Source organism: Apostichopus japonicus, chromosome 16 (assembly GCF_037975245.1).
Source record: "Apostichopus japonicus isolate 1M-3 chromosome 16, ASM3797524v1, whole genome shotgun sequence".
NCBI classification, from domain to species: domain Eukaryota; kingdom Metazoa; phylum Echinodermata; class Holothuroidea; order Aspidochirotida; family Stichopodidae; genus Apostichopus; species Apostichopus japonicus.
In genome coordinates, this window is record NC_092576.1 from 36,581,257 (window position 1) to 36,601,043 (window position 19,787).

Sequence of the window (19,787 nt, forward strand, 5' to 3'; positions counted from 1 at the left end):
ACCAACTTTAAATAATCATACTAAAACAAAACTTTCACTGTCGTTTGAATGGGGCAGTCACTGTGAGTCACAACATCAGTACTATTTCTCCAGATACAACAAATGATTCGCTGTGGTTGTACCTTGACATAAGTTCAAATGGAAGTAGTAGCAGTAGCTTTGGTATTGCCAGAGAATTTTCTGCATCAATTTCTTCATGTGATCAAAACCTTTTTTTTTCACCAGGCGTGAGATAAAACGAAGGAGACGCAATCAAGCATTTGATCCTCTGCCTATGTTCCAATCTGATTGCTGTGATGGTAGCTGTATCAAATCGCTTTCTTACGATGACCTAGAACAGTCTTTTCTAGAGGTTAGTGAAGTGAGGGAAACTTAGCTAAAGCAATTCACTCTGGACAAGATTTGGATTCATCAGGAAAGATCATGTCACACCTGAGACAAATATTGTTCTATTTATGTCATTTGTGGGAAGATTGTATGTGAGAAAGCATTTTGTATGTTCTTTGGTATTAGTAGCAAGTTATTCAAAGATTGTCTGAAATAATTTCAAGTTGGCAAGAAAAATGCAATTCATGGCAATAAAGGCAAGAAAAGGATGAGAACAAAAACTCCATTTGCACTTGCTTGGATGAGGTGTTTATTTGAACATATTGGAGATTACATGCCCCACAAAACAGAAGTGCACCTTCCAGTGTCATACACAAAGACTTCTCTCCATGCACGCATGAAGAAGGAAATGATAGAAATTGGCATTGGTGAACAAAGCATCATTTCCAAGGAATACTTTATGGAAATCTTTAGAAGAGTTCAAGATTCCTAATTATTTTATCTTGTGAATGTGCATGGATTTATGACAGTTATTGTTGCATACATTGCATGGGAAAAGGGGAATAAAATTTCAAATTCCTCATAGCTAGTAGCTTTAAATTGATTAACTAGCATAAAGACATTGATAAAGTATACTGAAACTTGTGAGGTCGAAAGTGCTGTTGTAAGACTGTTTTGCCAGAATTATCACACAAACAATAGCTGTGTACATTACAAATGATAACTTTCAAGTACTGTACATGGTCTGCTGATCAATCACAATTGGTGGGTTATAGCCCGGGGTGTCAAAACCACAGGCATTGCATCCTTTTATCTTTGCTGACTATGGAGGCTTTAACTTCATACAATCCAGTGACATTTAATCTGTTTAGTTAACTACATGTGCAGTCCATTAAACATTTCTTCAGAAAAATTCATGTGTCTCTATTGTTAGCTTCAGCTTCAGCAAGCACAAAGACTGTACTGTACATACTGGAGAGAATACACCTCACAGCTAGTGTACCACTAAAGCTGCATTATCATTCCTTAAAAACATTAGAATTATTGTCAAAAATTTTGATTTAAAGAAGTTCTAAAGAACATGTGACATAAGTTTGATTGCAACCTCCACTCAAATCAGGAGTAAAAGTGCTTTCTGCTGAAATGTCAATGAACAACTCCCTTAGATAGTGACATTTTCAGAAAGTTCCCCCAAATATGCCAGAAATTGAAATATGCTTACCTTTGGTCAAACTTCTTTAATTGTTTTAATTTCCACCTTTGAGGACATTTACCTCAACTGTCTGGGAAAATGATTAGGGTCTTATTTCCAAACATCCCTATCAATTGGTCTAATAAATAACATGAGAAGATGTTGTACAGCTTTACTTGTTCTTTTCTCAATTAGCTACTCTCAACACCCTATACTCCTTTAAAGGAATTCTCTAAAGTACCTAAAAGAATGCTTAACTTCAGTTATAATTAGTAAAAAAATTCAACATGCTCATTGCATTATTCTATGGGTATTCATGAAAACAACATGGTTCAAATTGACACAATAAAACTCTATCACTAATCACTACATAACTTTTTCTTGATTAGGTTAAGCAGTTCAATTTTACACCATTGTGTGAAGTAAAACTTATACTTTAAATGCTTAATTAAAGTATTTCAACATTATATTTTTCTAGACGACTGAGTTTACTGTGAGTGGTACTTGAAAGAGGTAGCGGAAAGAACAAGGAGTGGAAAGGAAAATGAAGAATGCCGACAATTGCAAGAAGTTCATCTTAATCATCTTAAGTGAGTCAAAATATTTTACTAATTTAGAATTAAAAGTTGATGTCTGCTTTCCTTTTTGAATCCTTGCAGAAGTCAAAAGCAATAGAAAGACTATCTATTCCTTCAAGTCCTCTATATGTGTGGGTGTGTCAGTGATGCTCCTAGTTAACACTTATCTCTTTCAAAAACTTGCTTGAACTACAAATTGGATATAGTAGCCCTAACTAAGATGATAAACCCTAAAGTTCAGAGAAAGGTCATTGGATCGGTCTCAAGTTTTCGTAACAAGTAATTAAAATGGCAGAAAATGAGATAGGGGCCTTTTCTGGCCCTACTCTGAGTGTGCTCTATATTCACAAGCAAAGGCATGTTTGAGTTTTAATTTCCATAGGATCCTTGCCCAGTAGTAGTTGTACGGGAAAAGTGCAAAAAAAAGTCAAGTGGGTGGTACGTTTTATGAACAGCGCCCTCAAACTTAAGAAATCTCACTTCTTGCCCTAATTGGGGGGTCCATTTTGGGCCTGTGGGTATATTTCAATTTTTTTTTAAATACCATTTTTCAGGAGCGTATTGACACTATTTTTAGAAACTCAAGTAAAAAAGTTGTGTATTTTGTGTTATCTACTCAAATTTCTGACTCGAAAATTGCGAAAATCACCTCGTTCATATGTATGAAAATGCTTGCACAAGCTGATTTGAGTAATTCAAATGACAACAACTTCTTAGAATTAGCATACAGGTGCTTAACAATTAAGAGGGTGGTCCACTAGCATAAGGACTACAAATAAACTGCATTTCCAGGGTCATAGATGTCGAACGATGTCTGTGAACAGCTATTTTGGGCATTTCAAGGTCAAATTTGGTCACAATTAAAAGTTTTATTTTTGGTTTTCAATACAAACTAGTAAGATATGTATAGTTATGATGCAAAGAATGTGCTAAATCATATTTTATATAAGTTATTAATGCTCTGGAGAGCAGCTTAAAGTGGCATATATGAGAGTTATATCAGCCCTACAGAAACATGCTTGCGAGGGCAAACAGTGGTAACATTATATCTTCTTTCAAGGAGATCATGCTAACAACATTAAGAACTATTGAAATGTATTAAAAGGGTTCTGTCTAATACTCTTTGACTCCAACCCCCCCCCCCACACCCTCCCCATAGTGCACTATGCATATTTGAATACATGCATACAGTATGTGACTGACTTTTACTGCAAAGAGACTGCATAAACATGCATTCAAGGTATACTGAATTATTGGTATGGTCCACAGTGTGCACTATATATGTGTGTACATGTTCAGTACAGTGTTATTTTACACCAAGTACTATTAAATACACACTGTCCAAGATAATGAACAGTATACACACTGTACATGTATTTACTGGTTAAACATTCCTTTTAAATTATTGAAAGTCTTTTAATTTATTGAATTAGCAAAAGAATTATACACTACATTGCAAATATTTAAAAAGACATTGAAATATGCACTTTGCACTATATATGTGTGTACATGTTCAGTACAGTGTTATTCTACACCAATTACTATTAAATAAACACTGTCCAAAAACATGTACAGTACACACTGCACATTTATGTACTGGTTAAACATTCCTTTGAAATTATTGAAAGTCTCTTAATTATTGAATTAGCAAAAGCATACACTAAATTGCAAATATTTAAAATGATACTGAAATATGCACAGTATTGAATGGAATGACCACACATATATACACATATGATACACACATATATAGTGCACACTGTATGTATGCACTGGTTCACAATCATATTCTAATCTGATATAGGGTTGGGTAGAGGTTTTGGTTGGAAGGGGGTGAGTTACATGCATACAGACAATTTGAAGCAGAAGATTACCTTACCAAATAATTCAGTATACCTTGAATGCATGTTTATGCAGTCTCTTTGCAGTATTAAAATTCAGTAACATATATGCATACAAATCTGCATAGTGCACTATGGGGAGGGTGTTGGGGGGGGGGTGAGAGGGAGTCAAAGAGTACTAGACAGAACCCTTTTAATAAATAACATTTCAATAGTTTCTAATGTTGTTTTACGTGGTCTCCTTGAATGAAGATACAATGTTACCACTGTTTGCCCTCGCAAGCATGTTTCTGTAGGGCTGATGTAACTCTCATTTTCGCCACTTTAAGTTGGTTGCTACAGTAGGCGGGGTCGTAACCTAGCAACGAAAAAGTTTTCAAATTTTTTTTTTCCCCAATTTCATCCTTTGAGACATATGGCAAGACACCATATCAGTTCCAGGCGATTCTAAGAGGGTCGACGTGGAATCGACCCAAAAATCTGTTGATTTGGCATGGATTGACCCATATATCATTTACATTATTTCTCAAATGATATTGGATCAAAACTCAAATCAATATTTCTTATCTGATATCGTAAACCCTGTATCAGTTAAGAGTTTATTTTGTATCATAATATGTTCTATTTTTACTAGGTCAAAAGGAAAGCAGTAACATCTTGCCCGCACTAAGGCGTGCCAGGTTTCTTTGGAACTGAATACCCTTATAGTCGATGGAATGGACCAATCAAAGACTGATCTGCCACATTTTGTCCAGAGTGATAAGGATGTAAAACATCCACATCCACATAACAGGTCAGTATTATCATGGAGGTCTGTTTTACCTCCATGGTATTATGAAGTGACCGGAAAGTGTTTATGTCATTATAAGTGTAAACATCACGTTTTCTGGTTTCCGAGAAATTGTAATCCTACAGTATGAAATTGTGATGTCATGTTGGTGTATAGTACAGTATGTATGTGCGTGAGCAGCATGTGTGTGGGTGTTTATACAGGGTGTTTGTTTGTACGATGCCTTGTTTTACAACACAATGTCTCAAGAGGGGAAGTTTGATTATCTTCATAAGTAGTATAAGGATGGACACCTAAGGTTACAAGAAGTCTAGTGTTCCTATTGTTTTGGTTGAGGTCAAATCAATTCTGTTCTTTATTTGTTGTTCTGATAAAGATAATGGCCTTAGTATCCATCAAATATTATGTGACTGTGCTTTTTTTGTTAAAGCACATAGTAGGTTAATTATCAAACTTTATTTAATAGCAGAAAACAAGTAATAACAACCTCTTTATCATACATGTCATTCATTCTTCTCTTTCTTTTCAGGTGTCCTAATTCACACTAAAGGTCCATGTGACAAGTTTGCATATATGTTATGACTGATCTGAAGCATATCCAACATGATTCAAACATGACCATTACATGCAATTTGTGGACACTAGTGAAGCACAAGGATACTCTTGGGAAGGATCTGTTTTTGCAAATGGATAATTGTTACAGGGAGAATAAGAACCGCTATCTTCTGTCCTTCTGCCCTTCTGCCCTTCTGCCCTTCTGCTCCTTGCTTTTAGAGTTGAAGATCTTCAGAGTGGTGATATATATAAATGTTATAACTTTGCTAAAGAAGTTATTGAAGTATCTGACTATATTAAAGTTGGGAATATAGCAGCCGTAAACCTCATTGATTCAAGCACACGACCATACTTTGGAGAAGTCACTAAAATTTAAAAGGATGAGGTTATTTACATTGGATGAAGGGATCCTGGACTGGAGACTGGAAACTGCTAGACTGTGGCCAAGGAAGAAATAAGCAGCCATACACACCATCAGTTTCTTTCCATTCCTTAATGTTCTGGGACTTTAATTTAACCCATAAAAATCGCCTTCCAAAGAGGGAAGTCTGTGACTTGAAAGAAAGATATGCAGCTATAGATAAAGAATTTGAGCTGAATAACTAGGAAACCTTATGTTTTACACATACTATTGATTGGGCAGTGTGTACTCTTATTTTCTTGCAACAACTTGTGTAAAAGAAGATATGTAGTTTTGAGAAACACACACAATTTTCTTGGTGTATTGCTACACTTAACTGGTTGGGGCGTACTGGTACGCCCCAAAGATATATACAATTTATCATAGGGGTGTATTTCTACTCTAAACTGGTTGGGGCGTACTGGTACGCCCCAAAGATATATACAATTTATCATAGTGGTATATTTCAACATTTAACTGGTTGGGGCGTACTGGTACGCCCCAAAGATATATATAATTAATCATAGTGGTGTATTGCTACACTTAACTGGTTGGGGCGTACTGGTACGCCCCAAAGATATATACAACGTATCATAGTGGTCTATTGCTACATTTAACTGGTTGGGGCGGGGCGTACTGGTACGCCCCAAAGATATATACAATTTATCATAGAGGTATATTTCTACACTTAACTGGTTGGGGCGTACTGGTACGCCCCAAAGATATATACAATTTATCATAGTGGTATATTTCAACATTTAACTGGTTGGGGCGTACTGGTACGCCCCAAAGATATATATAATTAATCATAGTGGTGTATTGCTACACTTAACTGGTTGGGGCGTACTGGTACGCCCCAAAGATATATACAATGTATCATAGTGGTCTATTGCTACACTTAACTGGTTGGGGCGGGGCGTACTGGTACGCCCCAAAGATATATACAATTTATCATAGAGGTATATTTCTACACTTAACTGGTTGGGGCGTACTGGTACGCCCCAAAGATATATACAATTTATCATAGTGGTCTATTGCTACACTTAACTGGTTGCGTACTGGTACGCCCCAAAGATAAATACAATTTATCATAGTGGTGCATTTCTACACTTAACTGGTTGGGGCGTACTGGTACGCCCCAAAGATATATACAATTTATCATAGTGGTGTATTGCTACACTTAACTGGTTGGGGCGTACTGGTACGCCCCAAAGATATATACAATTTATCATAGTGGTCTATTGCTACACTTAACTGGTTGGGGCGTACTGGTACGCCCCAAAGATATATGTAATTAATCATAGTGGTGTATTGCTACACTTAACTGGTTGGGGCGTACTGGTACGCCCCAAAGATAAATACAATTTATCATAGAAGTGCATTTCTACACTTAACTGGTTGGGGCGTACTGGTACGCCCCAAAGATATATACAATTTATCATAGTGGTGTATTGCTACACTTAACTGGTTGGGGTGTATTGGAACGCCCCAAAGATACAAAAAACATTGTACAATATATCCATTTTGCCCCAAAATGACTATTTATCAAAAAATACTTGCATTTTATGTTCGCTTTGGGAAAATCATACCAAAAGTAATCATATATTAAATTTTTGCTATATTTTGTCAACTTGATTGATAAAAATCTTTGCTTTTGTTAGTAAGTGATGGTTTATTCAAAATTCAGTGAATGTTATGGCTAAATTGCTTAATTTGTTAGTATCTGTAACAGCAAACTCTTTTAAGACATCTAATCCACCAGAATAGAGATAAAATGTTTATGTCTGCTCGTTTTACTATGAATTAACAAGGTAACACTGTTGTGTAAAATTATTCCATTTAAATGGCTATTTATCCTGCATTTTTGAATAAATGTATATTTACAGAATTTTACAAATAAGAAATGTTACATGCAAATAAATGAGAAAATACGCAACATATTTCAAATGTCATATTTTTCATGTACTTATACAATGCAAAAACCAGGCCTTGGTTAACAGACCACATTTCAACGTAAAATGGTTGAATTCACTCGTACATCTTTCATTTTTCAGCTTTTACTTGGAGAAAAAGTGAAAAGTCATATTTCCTTAATTACCCAAATGTTTCCTAGTCTCTTCTAGTAGGCCGATACAGTGATAGTAGCATGTATAGGCTACAGTAACTAGTCTGGCGAGTAGCTATGATATGCACAGGAGTAACTTAAACTGATAGTGCATTTACAGTACTAAAGAATAGGCTGAATTAGCATAGCCTTTGTAGCGTTACTTCAAGTTGAACATTTGGCTAGTGTTTATAAAAAGGAAGTCTACTATTACAGTTCCTAGTTCAAGTAGAAACATTCAAAATCAAATGTAAACAAAATTGGTGGTCCTAACTAAGTTAGGCCTTGCAGTAGCAGTATATGCCTATCCTGTGCTAGAACTAGAGTATTTTATTTAACCTTTGAATGACCCACAGTAATTTACATGTTAGAGAAAAGACAAGGTTCAGTGTTGGACTAATCCAAAGTGGAAATACTGGAATTTCAGCCTCAACTTACTGTACCTAGAGCCCTAACTTCAGAAATGCCATGTTATTAACACTGCAGTCTAAAGCATCTATTTTGGTGTTTATGGATGTAAGAAAGTGATTTTCTTATGTTTTTATAAGGAACTCTTGGAAACTTTCGTTGGAGGATTTTAATTCTAGACTACTTCATCAGTAATCAATTATTGGTTGACCACGTATAACAGTGCAGTTATACCTGTCAATCCAGCTTTGCTAAACTGCTACAGTAGGATATCTATGCTCATTACATTACTTATACTGTCCAATTTTGTTCACTAGTAAGAGGGTAACACATCTAATTTAGCGAGACTGGTTCAATACTTTGGTAAACCTGGAAACCAAACATTGCTGATACTATCAGTTTGCAGACTTTACTCAACAATCTCCTTGCTTTAAGCCAGTTTGTCTTAATTGCACATTGACTGAAAGATTAATATTGCAGTTTAAGATATGTCCCAGCTCTTAGAATGGGGGAAGGGGTTGGGAGAATGGCTTTAAAATAAATAACTGTATACTGCACTGTCTGCACAGTAACATGGTTGGCAATTTATTGATAATGTTACTTACCATCAGCTTACTGATGGGATGAATCGTATATGTACCTGTATCTTTATGAGAAGTAGAAGAGTGTTTTTAGTATAGATGTGTAGGGTATAGGGTCATAATGACTCACAAAGTATGCTGTAGGTTAATTGTTAGTAGGTTAATTAATAATATGGTTAATTGTAGGCCACTGATAAGTACATTTGAAATGTACTACAATCATGGTTGCTGTCAATAATGTTGTTTAAAATTGATCCTTTCAAATAAAGTTTACAGTAAATCTCATTAATGGATTCTCTTCTTATTTGAGAGCCGTGTTAATTACAGTACTTACTTTTATGTCATCCCTTTATATTTTTGACCATGTTTATATCTGCAAGTATAGTTTATTACTTCCATTTTTTTTTATTGCAGCACAGTTAACTCAGACTTACAGGGCGAGCAGTGGAGAAGAAAACTTAATAGAAGGATGAATGCCAGATCTCAAGTCTTTGAACTAGTAAGAGAACAATATATTGATTTAATTGGTTGTTATTAAAACTACCTTGGAGTTACTGCTTAGTGATATAAATAACACAATATCCAGTACCATAATACTGTTAACTGTAAGTCATTTAAAGCATTGCAGGTATGAGAGTTAACACATTGACATTGGTAAGTTTGAATATGCGCATAGTTCTTTAATTGCTTAAAGTAAACAATTATTCCTTTCTGGATGTACTGTACATCATCTGCGATTGTTCAAGCCCTCCCTCCGTGGAACTGACTTTTCCTTTTTAATACCCCCCCCCCCTGCCGTAAGTTACACTACCCTCAATTAACACAATGTAAAAGTGATGTACACAAAGCTGACCCTATTGAGAAAGAAGTACAGTATATACAATAAACAGCAGTACAACACACAATCTCAAACACTTTGGTTCTGTAAATTACAGATTGTAATATTTATGTACTGACACCTTGACTGTTGCTTTAAAGTTCTGTAACTTTAAGAAAATGTCGATAGACCAGAAAATTATGTTTCAGCCTCCGATACTTGCAACCATATTTAATCTGACTAACATTGCATCCTGCACAGTATTGCACTACTTGTATAACAAGGGGCCTATATTAATAACATTTAGTCTTGGCTACTGTATGTAAGATTAACTGTATTTGTTTATTGAACATCCTGGGCTGGTGCTTATTGTGCAATGAAAGAGTTCCACTGTGATTGGGTTCTGTAGTTGTTACCTTTGGAGGGCGTATCAGGACTGGGGGTACATCACGTGTTATTCTTTAGTTTATATTTAAATAGAAACAGTACAGTACATACGGGTGAGGGGGTGATGGGGGAATGGTATGGAAATGACCTCAATGGGAATGCGGTCATACTATACTATTATGTAATACTGTTAAGGAGGAAACAGTGGGTTATGTATCATCACACTGAACCAATGATTCTACTGTATGTTCCTTTCTGTCAGTGTGAGACACCACACTGGTCCTAAACACACATTGTTGTATTAGCAGGACTATGACGTCATTCACTTCCATCTCAAAACAATGGCAGGAATTTCATTGCGAAAGGATCTAATAAAGAGTTCATGTTTTGAACTGTTAATATGTCCATAATACTACAAATATCGCCAGACAGAGCTCCAGTATAATACACATGATATTTGTCTAGTATTATTGTGACGTCATCAAATGTCTATTTTCTAAAGACAATGGCATATTGACTTGATGAACATTTCTGAATATGATGTATATGCAGCTAATGTTTGTCATGATTTCATTGTCCACTATATATCTTCTATAGAAAGACAGAGATCTCAATTTCGCCAGCTACTGAAATAGTATGGTGAAGTCAGTGATCACGAACTTGAAGAAACATTTAACAAGTTTACCACTTGTGTCGCTTGAATTTAGATCGGTAAAATGTAAATCAAACCAAAACAGAGAAGCACAGGTGTGAAACAATGAGTTATAATGAGAAACTCGTCCACTATTAATTAAGATATAGTACCCACCTTTTAGGTTGGTTTAACCATATATAGTATACATGATTTAAATTTATTGCTAGAATTGTCTTTCTTTTTCGGAGAAGGGATTCGGATGTCTAGTGGATTCCTTCTCCGTCCTGTAAAGGGCTTAGGTTTGTAAACTGTTAATAACTCTAAAAACTACAAAGAACTCTAAACCAAGATTCGATATTTTGCACGTTTGTGTAGCCTTCTTAGTACTGTAAAGTGTACAACAAGTAATTTCTAACGTTTATTAACATTACTGTCCCCGTATACTTTCTTTTCTTACTTTAAGTTCGTTTGCTCTTTGAACCAAATTCAAATTGCTAAGAGGCAATGAAGCTTCTCATGACGTCATCTATCAAACACTAGGTCATCAGTATATTAGCCTATTTTCTATTGAATGTCAACTATTGAGAGAGGGAAGAAAGAGAGTATACTCCCTATCCTACTCTTTTTGTATATTTGGAGGCTAGTAGGGGGCGGGGGGGGGGGGATGTCGGACGGGTTAGATGACGTAGCCACCACATTGGTGACCAAGTATATGTTATAGTACTCATTTGCACCACGATAATGTGCAGTTTTTTTTTTATTATTGCATTTCTCCACAATATGTTACAAAGTATTCGCTACTTGCGTAATAGTTTGTTTGTTGATCAGGTATTGCTGGTGACCTGCTCTCGGGCATCCGTGCACTCCTCGTGTGCAGGGTATCAATCCTTCATTGGTCCAATTGTATGCAAAGTTATGATTCATCCCAATCCTAGACCCGTATCATCACCTCCCCGAAAGCCCCCCCCCCCCCCACCCCCGACAAACACTTTAATACTCATAACATTAATTAAACGTCTAATTTTGTTAATACTTCTAAAGTTTTTCTTAGGAAGACATGTTTGGAATGGTTTGGTTCAAATCTGTACATACTGTATCCACATACACTCGGTAACTAGGAGAGCACGGTTCAACTTTTATGTGGTTTCTCCGTTCCTTCTTTCACTAAATTTGTATTAAAACTTTGATTAAAACTGAGTTACGTAATGTCTTGAATCAAACAAGATTAAAGCCACCGTAATTATGTCAATGTTAAGACTAAATGACATTCATTGGTTATCTACAATGTCATTGCGTTATTAAAATTGAACTACAAGAACTTAGATGTGATATTTATTAATATCTGGGATATCTTTGTTCTATTCCAGCATTTCTTCATTTCTTTCTGTTCCACTGTATTATCGTTCTTAACGTGAAGACAATAGGATCGTATGGATGTTAAGTCATATCAAATGATTCCAAGTTACAAATGTATATTCTGTATATTGAGTAACTGAAACTAAAATGACTTGTTCGAGGGTTTCAATACTTTTCATTTTATTCTGTCATTATCCTTCTAAACTTCGCTTTGTTATTGTTTTTTACAGATTTATGTTCTGTCCATTTTAAATGTTTTAATACTTTAACTTTATTATTATACATTTTACGGCATATTCTACTGGATGTATTGACTGATCCCTATCAGCGCACGAATAATATAACATGAACGCTCACAATAGTTCACCGACTCACAAAGATATGCAAGTTTAAGACTAACATTTCATCAGTGCTTTGATCATGCGCTTAACGTACATTCTCTCTTTAAATGTTCCTATGACGTCATAATGTCGGTATATGATAGATAGCATTGCAACAGGAACTGAAACTGAAACAGACAGACTGATTCTAATTATGTTAAGTTCTTTAATAGAATTCATATTTTTAATTTTCATTTGTTAACATCATTCTGTTCTGAAGACTAGTCACGTCTTAACTAAAAACAGACTGTAACGTTGCTAATCTTAAAAGGTTTGTCAGAGTAAAACATATCTTGACTAATTAAATAAGATCATATACAAAGCATCCTGGTGAAATTTGCATCCAACTACTACGTTGCATTTTCGAGATATTGATAGCTGCAATTTGTAAGATAATAGGACGGCGTGTTGGTTATGTCATTCAAATATTGAAACAACCTTGAAACAGACAATCTGATCATCGTGTGTACTGAAGCTTGAAATCAATGATCATACTTTTATATATGGCAGGTCTTGTAGGTTATTTAGTGTTTTCTTTTCTTTGTCTTAGTTTATGCAGTCTCTTCCCGGATTGCCTGGTCTGGAGCAGCCTCCCAGTATTTAAGTACTTAAGTTTCCCACGTAGTTTAAAAAAAAACAACATTCTGTGTATATTGCTTGTCTGCTTAACCTTACCAATGTATTATATTTTCTGTTTCTAGTTTAAAATATGTTTTGCTAACCTGCACGAACAAATCAGGCTTGTACCCTCCCCTCTGACACCCACCATTCATGGCTGAGACCAATAGTAGTTCAAAACTTCACTAGAACCGCTGAACAAAGTTCAGTAACTTCACAGAATATTGTATACACTGTCAAACTTCTACCGACGAATATCATTATTTGTTTCCGGTTTGAAGTTGATTCATGTTTCGCCATGTTAACTTTAATTGACGCTTTCTTTTTAAAAGTTCTGCTTTTGCAACCAAATACACAGGTCCATTCATTATATATACTCATATTATACACAAATTAACCATAAGCCCGGCTTTCATGAAAATTTGTTTTCTTGATAAATTACCCAATATAAAACAAAAATATCAAATGATGAAGATGCCTGGGGCCTGTTTCACTAAACTCGACTTACGCACACAGGACTTAGCGCTCTGCGGACTCGACTTACACTAAGATGCGTCTTAGTAAAGTACTGTTTGGATCTCGGTTTCACCTTTCTTCACTAAGACGCGTCATAAGATGCGTTCATTTTATTTTTGTTGACATGAACGAGGCTGTGACCTTTTACCGCGAAAAGTTTTCTCCTTCGTTGTTATTAATAAAATACAGTGCAGACCAATTAGCGTGGTAACCATATTTAGCACACAGTTTAACCGTATTTCAAGCTTAACAATAACACCATTTTTTCAGGCCAAAGTTTCAAACAGGTGTTTGGTAAGGGTAGGGATAGGAGGTTGAGTTGAGGGTGGGCGTAGAGCTGGGAGTTATGGGTGGGGAAAGGTGTGCAAGGGTCAGGTGGTTTTGAATGTGAAGACATATATTTTAAGCAGGGAGTGCACTACTCGTTAAGCCATAACGGTTTTTTTAGAACACTTCCTTTCACAACTCTTTGTATTTGTTTTTATTATTATTATTATTACCTGAATGTTGTGATAAAACCAATAAATACATTAAATGTGATCTTTCATAGTACTGTCATGTAATATATGTATAAGGCTGCAGGTTTAGTGGACTGTTAGTGATTAATTAATTTTTGTGTATTCGTACCCTTGATCCATCTTTTACTTTATGGTTAATATATATATTATTTACCCTGAGCGTTACCTGGATACTATTGTTGTTTTTATTCATTTTGGTATACTTGTACTTATATTCTCGCAAAGGTAGTCGACTCATTGCATAAGTTGAACCCCTCTTCCCTTGATCAACTGTATACATTGTGGTTACATTACAAGCACATGCCGGTTCATAAAGAATGTGTTATGTAGTTTCTCTAAATTTTCCAATATTTATCATATTGACAGGTGATTTTGAATAAAGGCAAATAAACACAGCTTTTTGTGAGATGAAACTCGTTTAAATGTTATTGTTATCATGTCTTTGGAATTCAAAATTGCCATTACTTTAACACAGCCATGGTAAAATGTATAGTTTACAGCCTGATGTCAGCTTCCTGAGTAATCTGAGCCGCCATTGTTGTAGTTGATATCGTTCGTGTATAGTGTAATTTTTGCAGATTTAGCAGGTGTAATATTGGCGCAAATACGATCACATGACTAGAAATACACTAAGATCAGTCCCTAAGTCTCGTCAAGGCGAGACGAAGACCAAGTCCCGTTAAGCTACTTAGTGAAGAGTGGACTAAGTCTTGTACGCGACTTTGTGATCTTTGTGAAACCGGCACTAAGTCCTATTCACTAAGATGCGTTTTAAGAATACTAAGACGCAACTTAGTGCTTTGTGAAACAGGCCCCAGGTTATATCCTGACCTTGACAGCACTTTGAAAACACGATATTTAATGACTTGCACTAATTATAACAGGTATCGTATCGTCTGCATGCGTGTGCTATGTTAAAGCAGTCAATCTAAGACTTGTTTGTCCCTTCAGAACGGCCGTGAAATCGTGATATTGGCTTGAAAAAAAAAAATTAAACTATGTGATCCGTTTCCTTCTTCGTCTGTTTACTATATTGACCTGCAGTGTTAGTGATAGCACATGTAATAACTTGAAGATATAATCTAACTATTTTTAAGACATACTGAAATTTGTCCCCCAAACTTGGAGTTATCCTTTATGTTTCTGTTGTCGAATTGTTAAAGTCCATACGCAAATGTAAATGTATTTTTAGCCATATGTCTTCAATCTGGTTACATGCGGCAGGCGCATGCAATTGTTCCTAAGGTGTTATCTGCGGTATTTGTTTAGATCCCTCAGTCCAGGATGCATAACATTTGCCTTCTACGGCCGTATAAACATACTTTCATCAACACTCCGGACTGTATGGCGTTCCATGTAAATGCACGAACCATGAATATGTGACGTAACAATTGAGATTGTCGTGATCTTCTCCAATGTAAATTTCCTTCAAAATGTTATCAAATCAAGGTGTTTGTATGGAGATTAATAACGACAACTATGAGAGGATAAAATTACTATATTTTGATCTATTATAAAAGAACAATCAACGTAGGTTTATTTTTAAACATGTCCCTGAAAAATTATTCCGAAGATTAGCCTTGCAAAGAAAAGACCAAATGTGTAACAATGTTTGTTCCCCAATTCAGTTGATCTTGGACAGCTTTTTCGCAAAACTAGATACCTTACCTTGATATATTACAACATGACCAAGTGTGTAATCAGCAGATGAATAACGTCATTTTGCTTGTCTACAGGCAAACATTCCCCTTCCTACTATTTCCACACAGTAGTGTATTTTGAAGAGCCCCAATTACCTTAAAGTTAATATTGTCATTAATAAAATAACAACATTTTGCAGGTTACTCCAGTAACGTGTAGTTTAGTCAGCGATCTTTGAAGACAAGGTACATATTTTGAAGTATGTGTCACCACAGACATTGAAGAGGTTGCCAAACGACATTCGAATTGATAACGTTACATAGGTTGAAACATGGCCAACTTTGTCAGACATATAAACACAGACAAATTGAAATTGTTTCTACTTCCGTCCTTACTGTATGTTTTTAATTGATGCATTTTTTTTCCCCAAATAACCCACAAGTTATAACTTCCCGCTAACAGCGCATTTTATAGTATACCTGCAAGCTGACGTATTGCTGCAGTAATAAACAAGCAATGATATCAGTTGATACACATTTCGATGACTGTGTGATGTTTAATCCCACTTGACGTTTTAAGTGCTTAAATAGGCAACGCATTGATAAGAATCATATCCCTAATAAAAATATAAAAACAGAACACTCTTCACAGCTTATGTTTGGCGAATGAAAGTCTCCCTCTGTTTGCAAGATAAGGAATCTTGGGTTGTCGTTCGATTTAGTTGTTTAGCGAGAAAACTGACTGATCTTAATTTACGTCAGTGACCAATAAGACAAAATACTGGTAATAATAAACACGTACATTAAAAACCCAAATTAGGTTCAATTTTAACACAAATGAAAATTTAGCTGATTGGCTGGGAAGTGGTGTTGGGTAATATGGAATCACTAGCATATATCACGTCATAGCTGTTGGTGCGTAAGATACGCAGCACTACATACATATCATGGGAAGATTAAACTGAAGGGGAAGGGTGGGGGTGGGGCGTTGGAGAGGTGTTGGCCTGGTCCAGTTGCATTATGTATCTTTAGTACTGGGGCTACATAGGTTCAATATCTTACTATGAACAAAAATAAAACAATTTAGACGTATTTGTTGTATTTTTTTTTTTTTTTACTTTTAGACAGAGAGGAACGGGATGGGTGTGGAAGACTATATACTGTAACCGGAACGATGGTGGAAACATAATCTTGTTTGAAAACCATATGGGTGGAAATTATTTAACATTCATCGACGCTTTAAATGTTACGTTTGTGTTGATTGTGTAACTTTTTGTCTCCTTCGCCAAGCCATGTTATGTCAACTCCTATGATAATAGTATCAATATATTGAACTGTGGCCTTATATCTGCACATAATAAATTCATTGTACAGACTAAAAATATACGATAAAATACATTTGTTTTATCGCACATGTATTACTGCATTCTTATAATATCTTAATTTACCTAAACTTACTCTTAAAGAACGTTACTTTACACATCGGTGATGAAAAGAAAGTGTTCCTCTTTTTTGTAAATTATATAAAGCAGCCGTAATTTGATTTGTTAAGAATGTAACCAAAACCTTCAGAGTATTCAAAATTAGATCCAATTAAGGCACCTTCTTTAAAGTCGGTTAGTGATATAAATTAATCAAGTAAGTAAGGTTTACAGCTTGTAGTTTCTTATATATTATTTTATCTAGTTTTTAATCCTTTGAAGAACTATGAACTGGGAACTTCTACAGATTTAAGTTACTTGTTATTTGCATTAAGCCTTACTTGTTCGTTTTCAAATTTAACGAACACTTTTGTACGGTATTTCTAGAGCAAATAACAAATTTACCAAAAACTAACTTCTATATTTGCTTTAAAATATACAAAGAAATATATTATATATATTATATCTGTATATAATAGAGTTTCTTTCTAGCGTTCCTCTTCAAAGGAACTCCAGTGATAAGAGCGTATGAGCGCCCTCTCAAATTAAATGTTTGCATCACACGGGAGAAGGACATAACTCTCTTCTGATTGTAACAAAGGTACAGTAAGATGAAGACTGTGGAGAACGTTCAGGATAGAGTGAGGTTTTAGGATTATTTCAATCATCATTGTTAATTTTAGACTGAAAATGTCGCCATGACGTTTGTTAATTGTTGATGTTTACAATACTGAAACGTTCAAATAATATAATATAGATATAGGACAAACACAAGGGCAAACTTGTGATTATGTAAAGAATTTTAAACAGAACCACGATAGAGATATTTCTCGTTGTGGATATTTAGAATATATGGATGCAAAGGATTATCTACGTTAATCTATCCATAATAAGGCGGATTGTATAGCCGAGTGGTTAACGCCGGCGTCTCCCAGTCATGAGATCCCCGGTTCGATTCCCCGCCGACAGCAATGTGTGTCGTCTGGCAAGGGTGTTGTTCAATAACAACTTCCTGACATGGACGTTAAATGGATGTGTGCCGAGAGATTGGCTTCGGTCAGCTTGCGAGTCTACAAGCCTCCATGGCTTCTTTCGCGAGTTCCTGCTTGCGGGAAGATCACATACATACATACATAATCTAGGATTGTGAACGGTAAACCTGCATTACAGGTCGAAACCTGTTTTAATAATGATAAACTCCGACAATAAACCGGATCATCGGTCTGATTTTTAACCGATAATCCAGTTTTAAATTAATTGCTGATAAGCATTCATCCGTCAATCGAAGTTTTCCGACAGAATAAAACTCTAATATATAATTAGTGGGTATTTTGCACGTGAAGTTTAGGATACTTTCGAAATGTGAGGAAACATCCGGTATGATTAGCATAACAATACGCGTACAAACATATTCTTTGTTCCGAAGACGGACTGAATGAAAAGGAAACCGCAGTTGGCTTTGTAAAACATTCCAGGCACATGTTTCGTATCTAGTCATACAGTATTGTATTAATGATAGCTTGAATAGGTTCGTTGTTTGAGCATCAAATCCAACAAAAGCAATTGAACGTTCGGGCATTGCGGGTGGTGGTGTGATCAATTAGTGAAATAATATTCACTTCAAATACATCAAATTAATGACACTACAACCTTCTCATCGTGTTCTACACCTATGAAATTGTTTGTGCAAATTATTTCTCGTAGGATTAATATCCCAGGATTTTACCTTGTGATTACTTCGCGATGATTTCAATTATACAAAGTGATGTACTATGATTCAAGATCAATAATTTCCAGAAACCTACATCTTTTCGTGGGTTGAGAAATTGATTCCTTGTGGAGGAGGGATAAATTTGTCGAGAGGATCAGTTTGATTTACACCCGGATATATTCTAAACTATAGCATTACGATAATTATTTTCACATTGTGAAGTTCGTACATCGTTTTACCTTCCTGACTTTTCTTGGAGATGAGATTTGTATGTCTAAGTATTGTCACGTTGACCTCTCGTCATCTCATGTGAGTACATATGCCAATGAAAATCTAAGTTGAATGAATGGTACTAGGTTAAACACGAACAGGAGTTGACTTCTTAAACACTTAGGTTTTCGTCACATCAGCAACCAGAAACACAACCCAGAATGTATAAACTTGAACTAGACCATAATTGTCTTCAAAAAAGAAGCAACTGATATTGACCTTATTGTAATAAAGTTTAATAAGCCAAATGTCAGAATACGCGTCCCCTGATGTAAACAATATTAAATGGCACAATTGGCATGTGGTAGCTGTATAATTGTGAAAAGAATATCGCCTTTCCTGAAATGTCGCTCGCAGAGGAAACAAACATACCACTGATACCGGTCGAAAAGTAAAATAACGGTTTACCAAGGAACAGCTTAAATTGTTTTATGGTTAAAATAATATATTGAAAATCCTCCGATGGTCAATCACTACCCCATCCCAAACTGAAATACTAGAATTATAAGTGAATTATGTTAGACAATAGTCTTTCACTTTATTGATAGAGGCGACATTACAGTCATTGTCTTTCATTTGTGCTGAAAACACAGAAACTAGAAGAAAAAGGAAAACACATTCACCTGTGACTCATTCCTTTTCGTTATTAAAGTAAATTAGTCATCATGTTAAAGAAAATTGTTTCTTGGAAACTACATCAGAGCCAAGCCTAACTTGATAGTACAAACGAACTATGTCACGCT

General features: G+C 35.5%; 2 protein-coding genes across 2 annotated transcripts in view; both read left to right on the forward strand.

The window, feature by feature from the left end:
* LOC139982254 (uncharacterized) overlaps positions 1–19,787 on the forward strand; it is a 281,036-nt gene that overhangs the window by 130,580 nt on the left and 130,669 nt on the right. The gene's annotated exons all lie outside the window — the stretch shown is intronic.
* The window catches only part of LOC139982270 (autophagy-related protein 101-like), a 112,004-nt gene that overhangs the window by 15,750 nt on the left and 76,467 nt on the right, over positions 1–19,787 (forward strand). The window contains exon 2 of the mRNA XM_071994951.1: positions 9,191–9,275. Within this exon, the coding sequence (XP_071851052.1) occupies positions 9,246–9,275 (30 nt within the window). The 5' untranslated portion in view covers positions 9,191–9,245. The remainder of the gene's footprint in view (positions 1–9,190; positions 9,276–19,787) is intronic.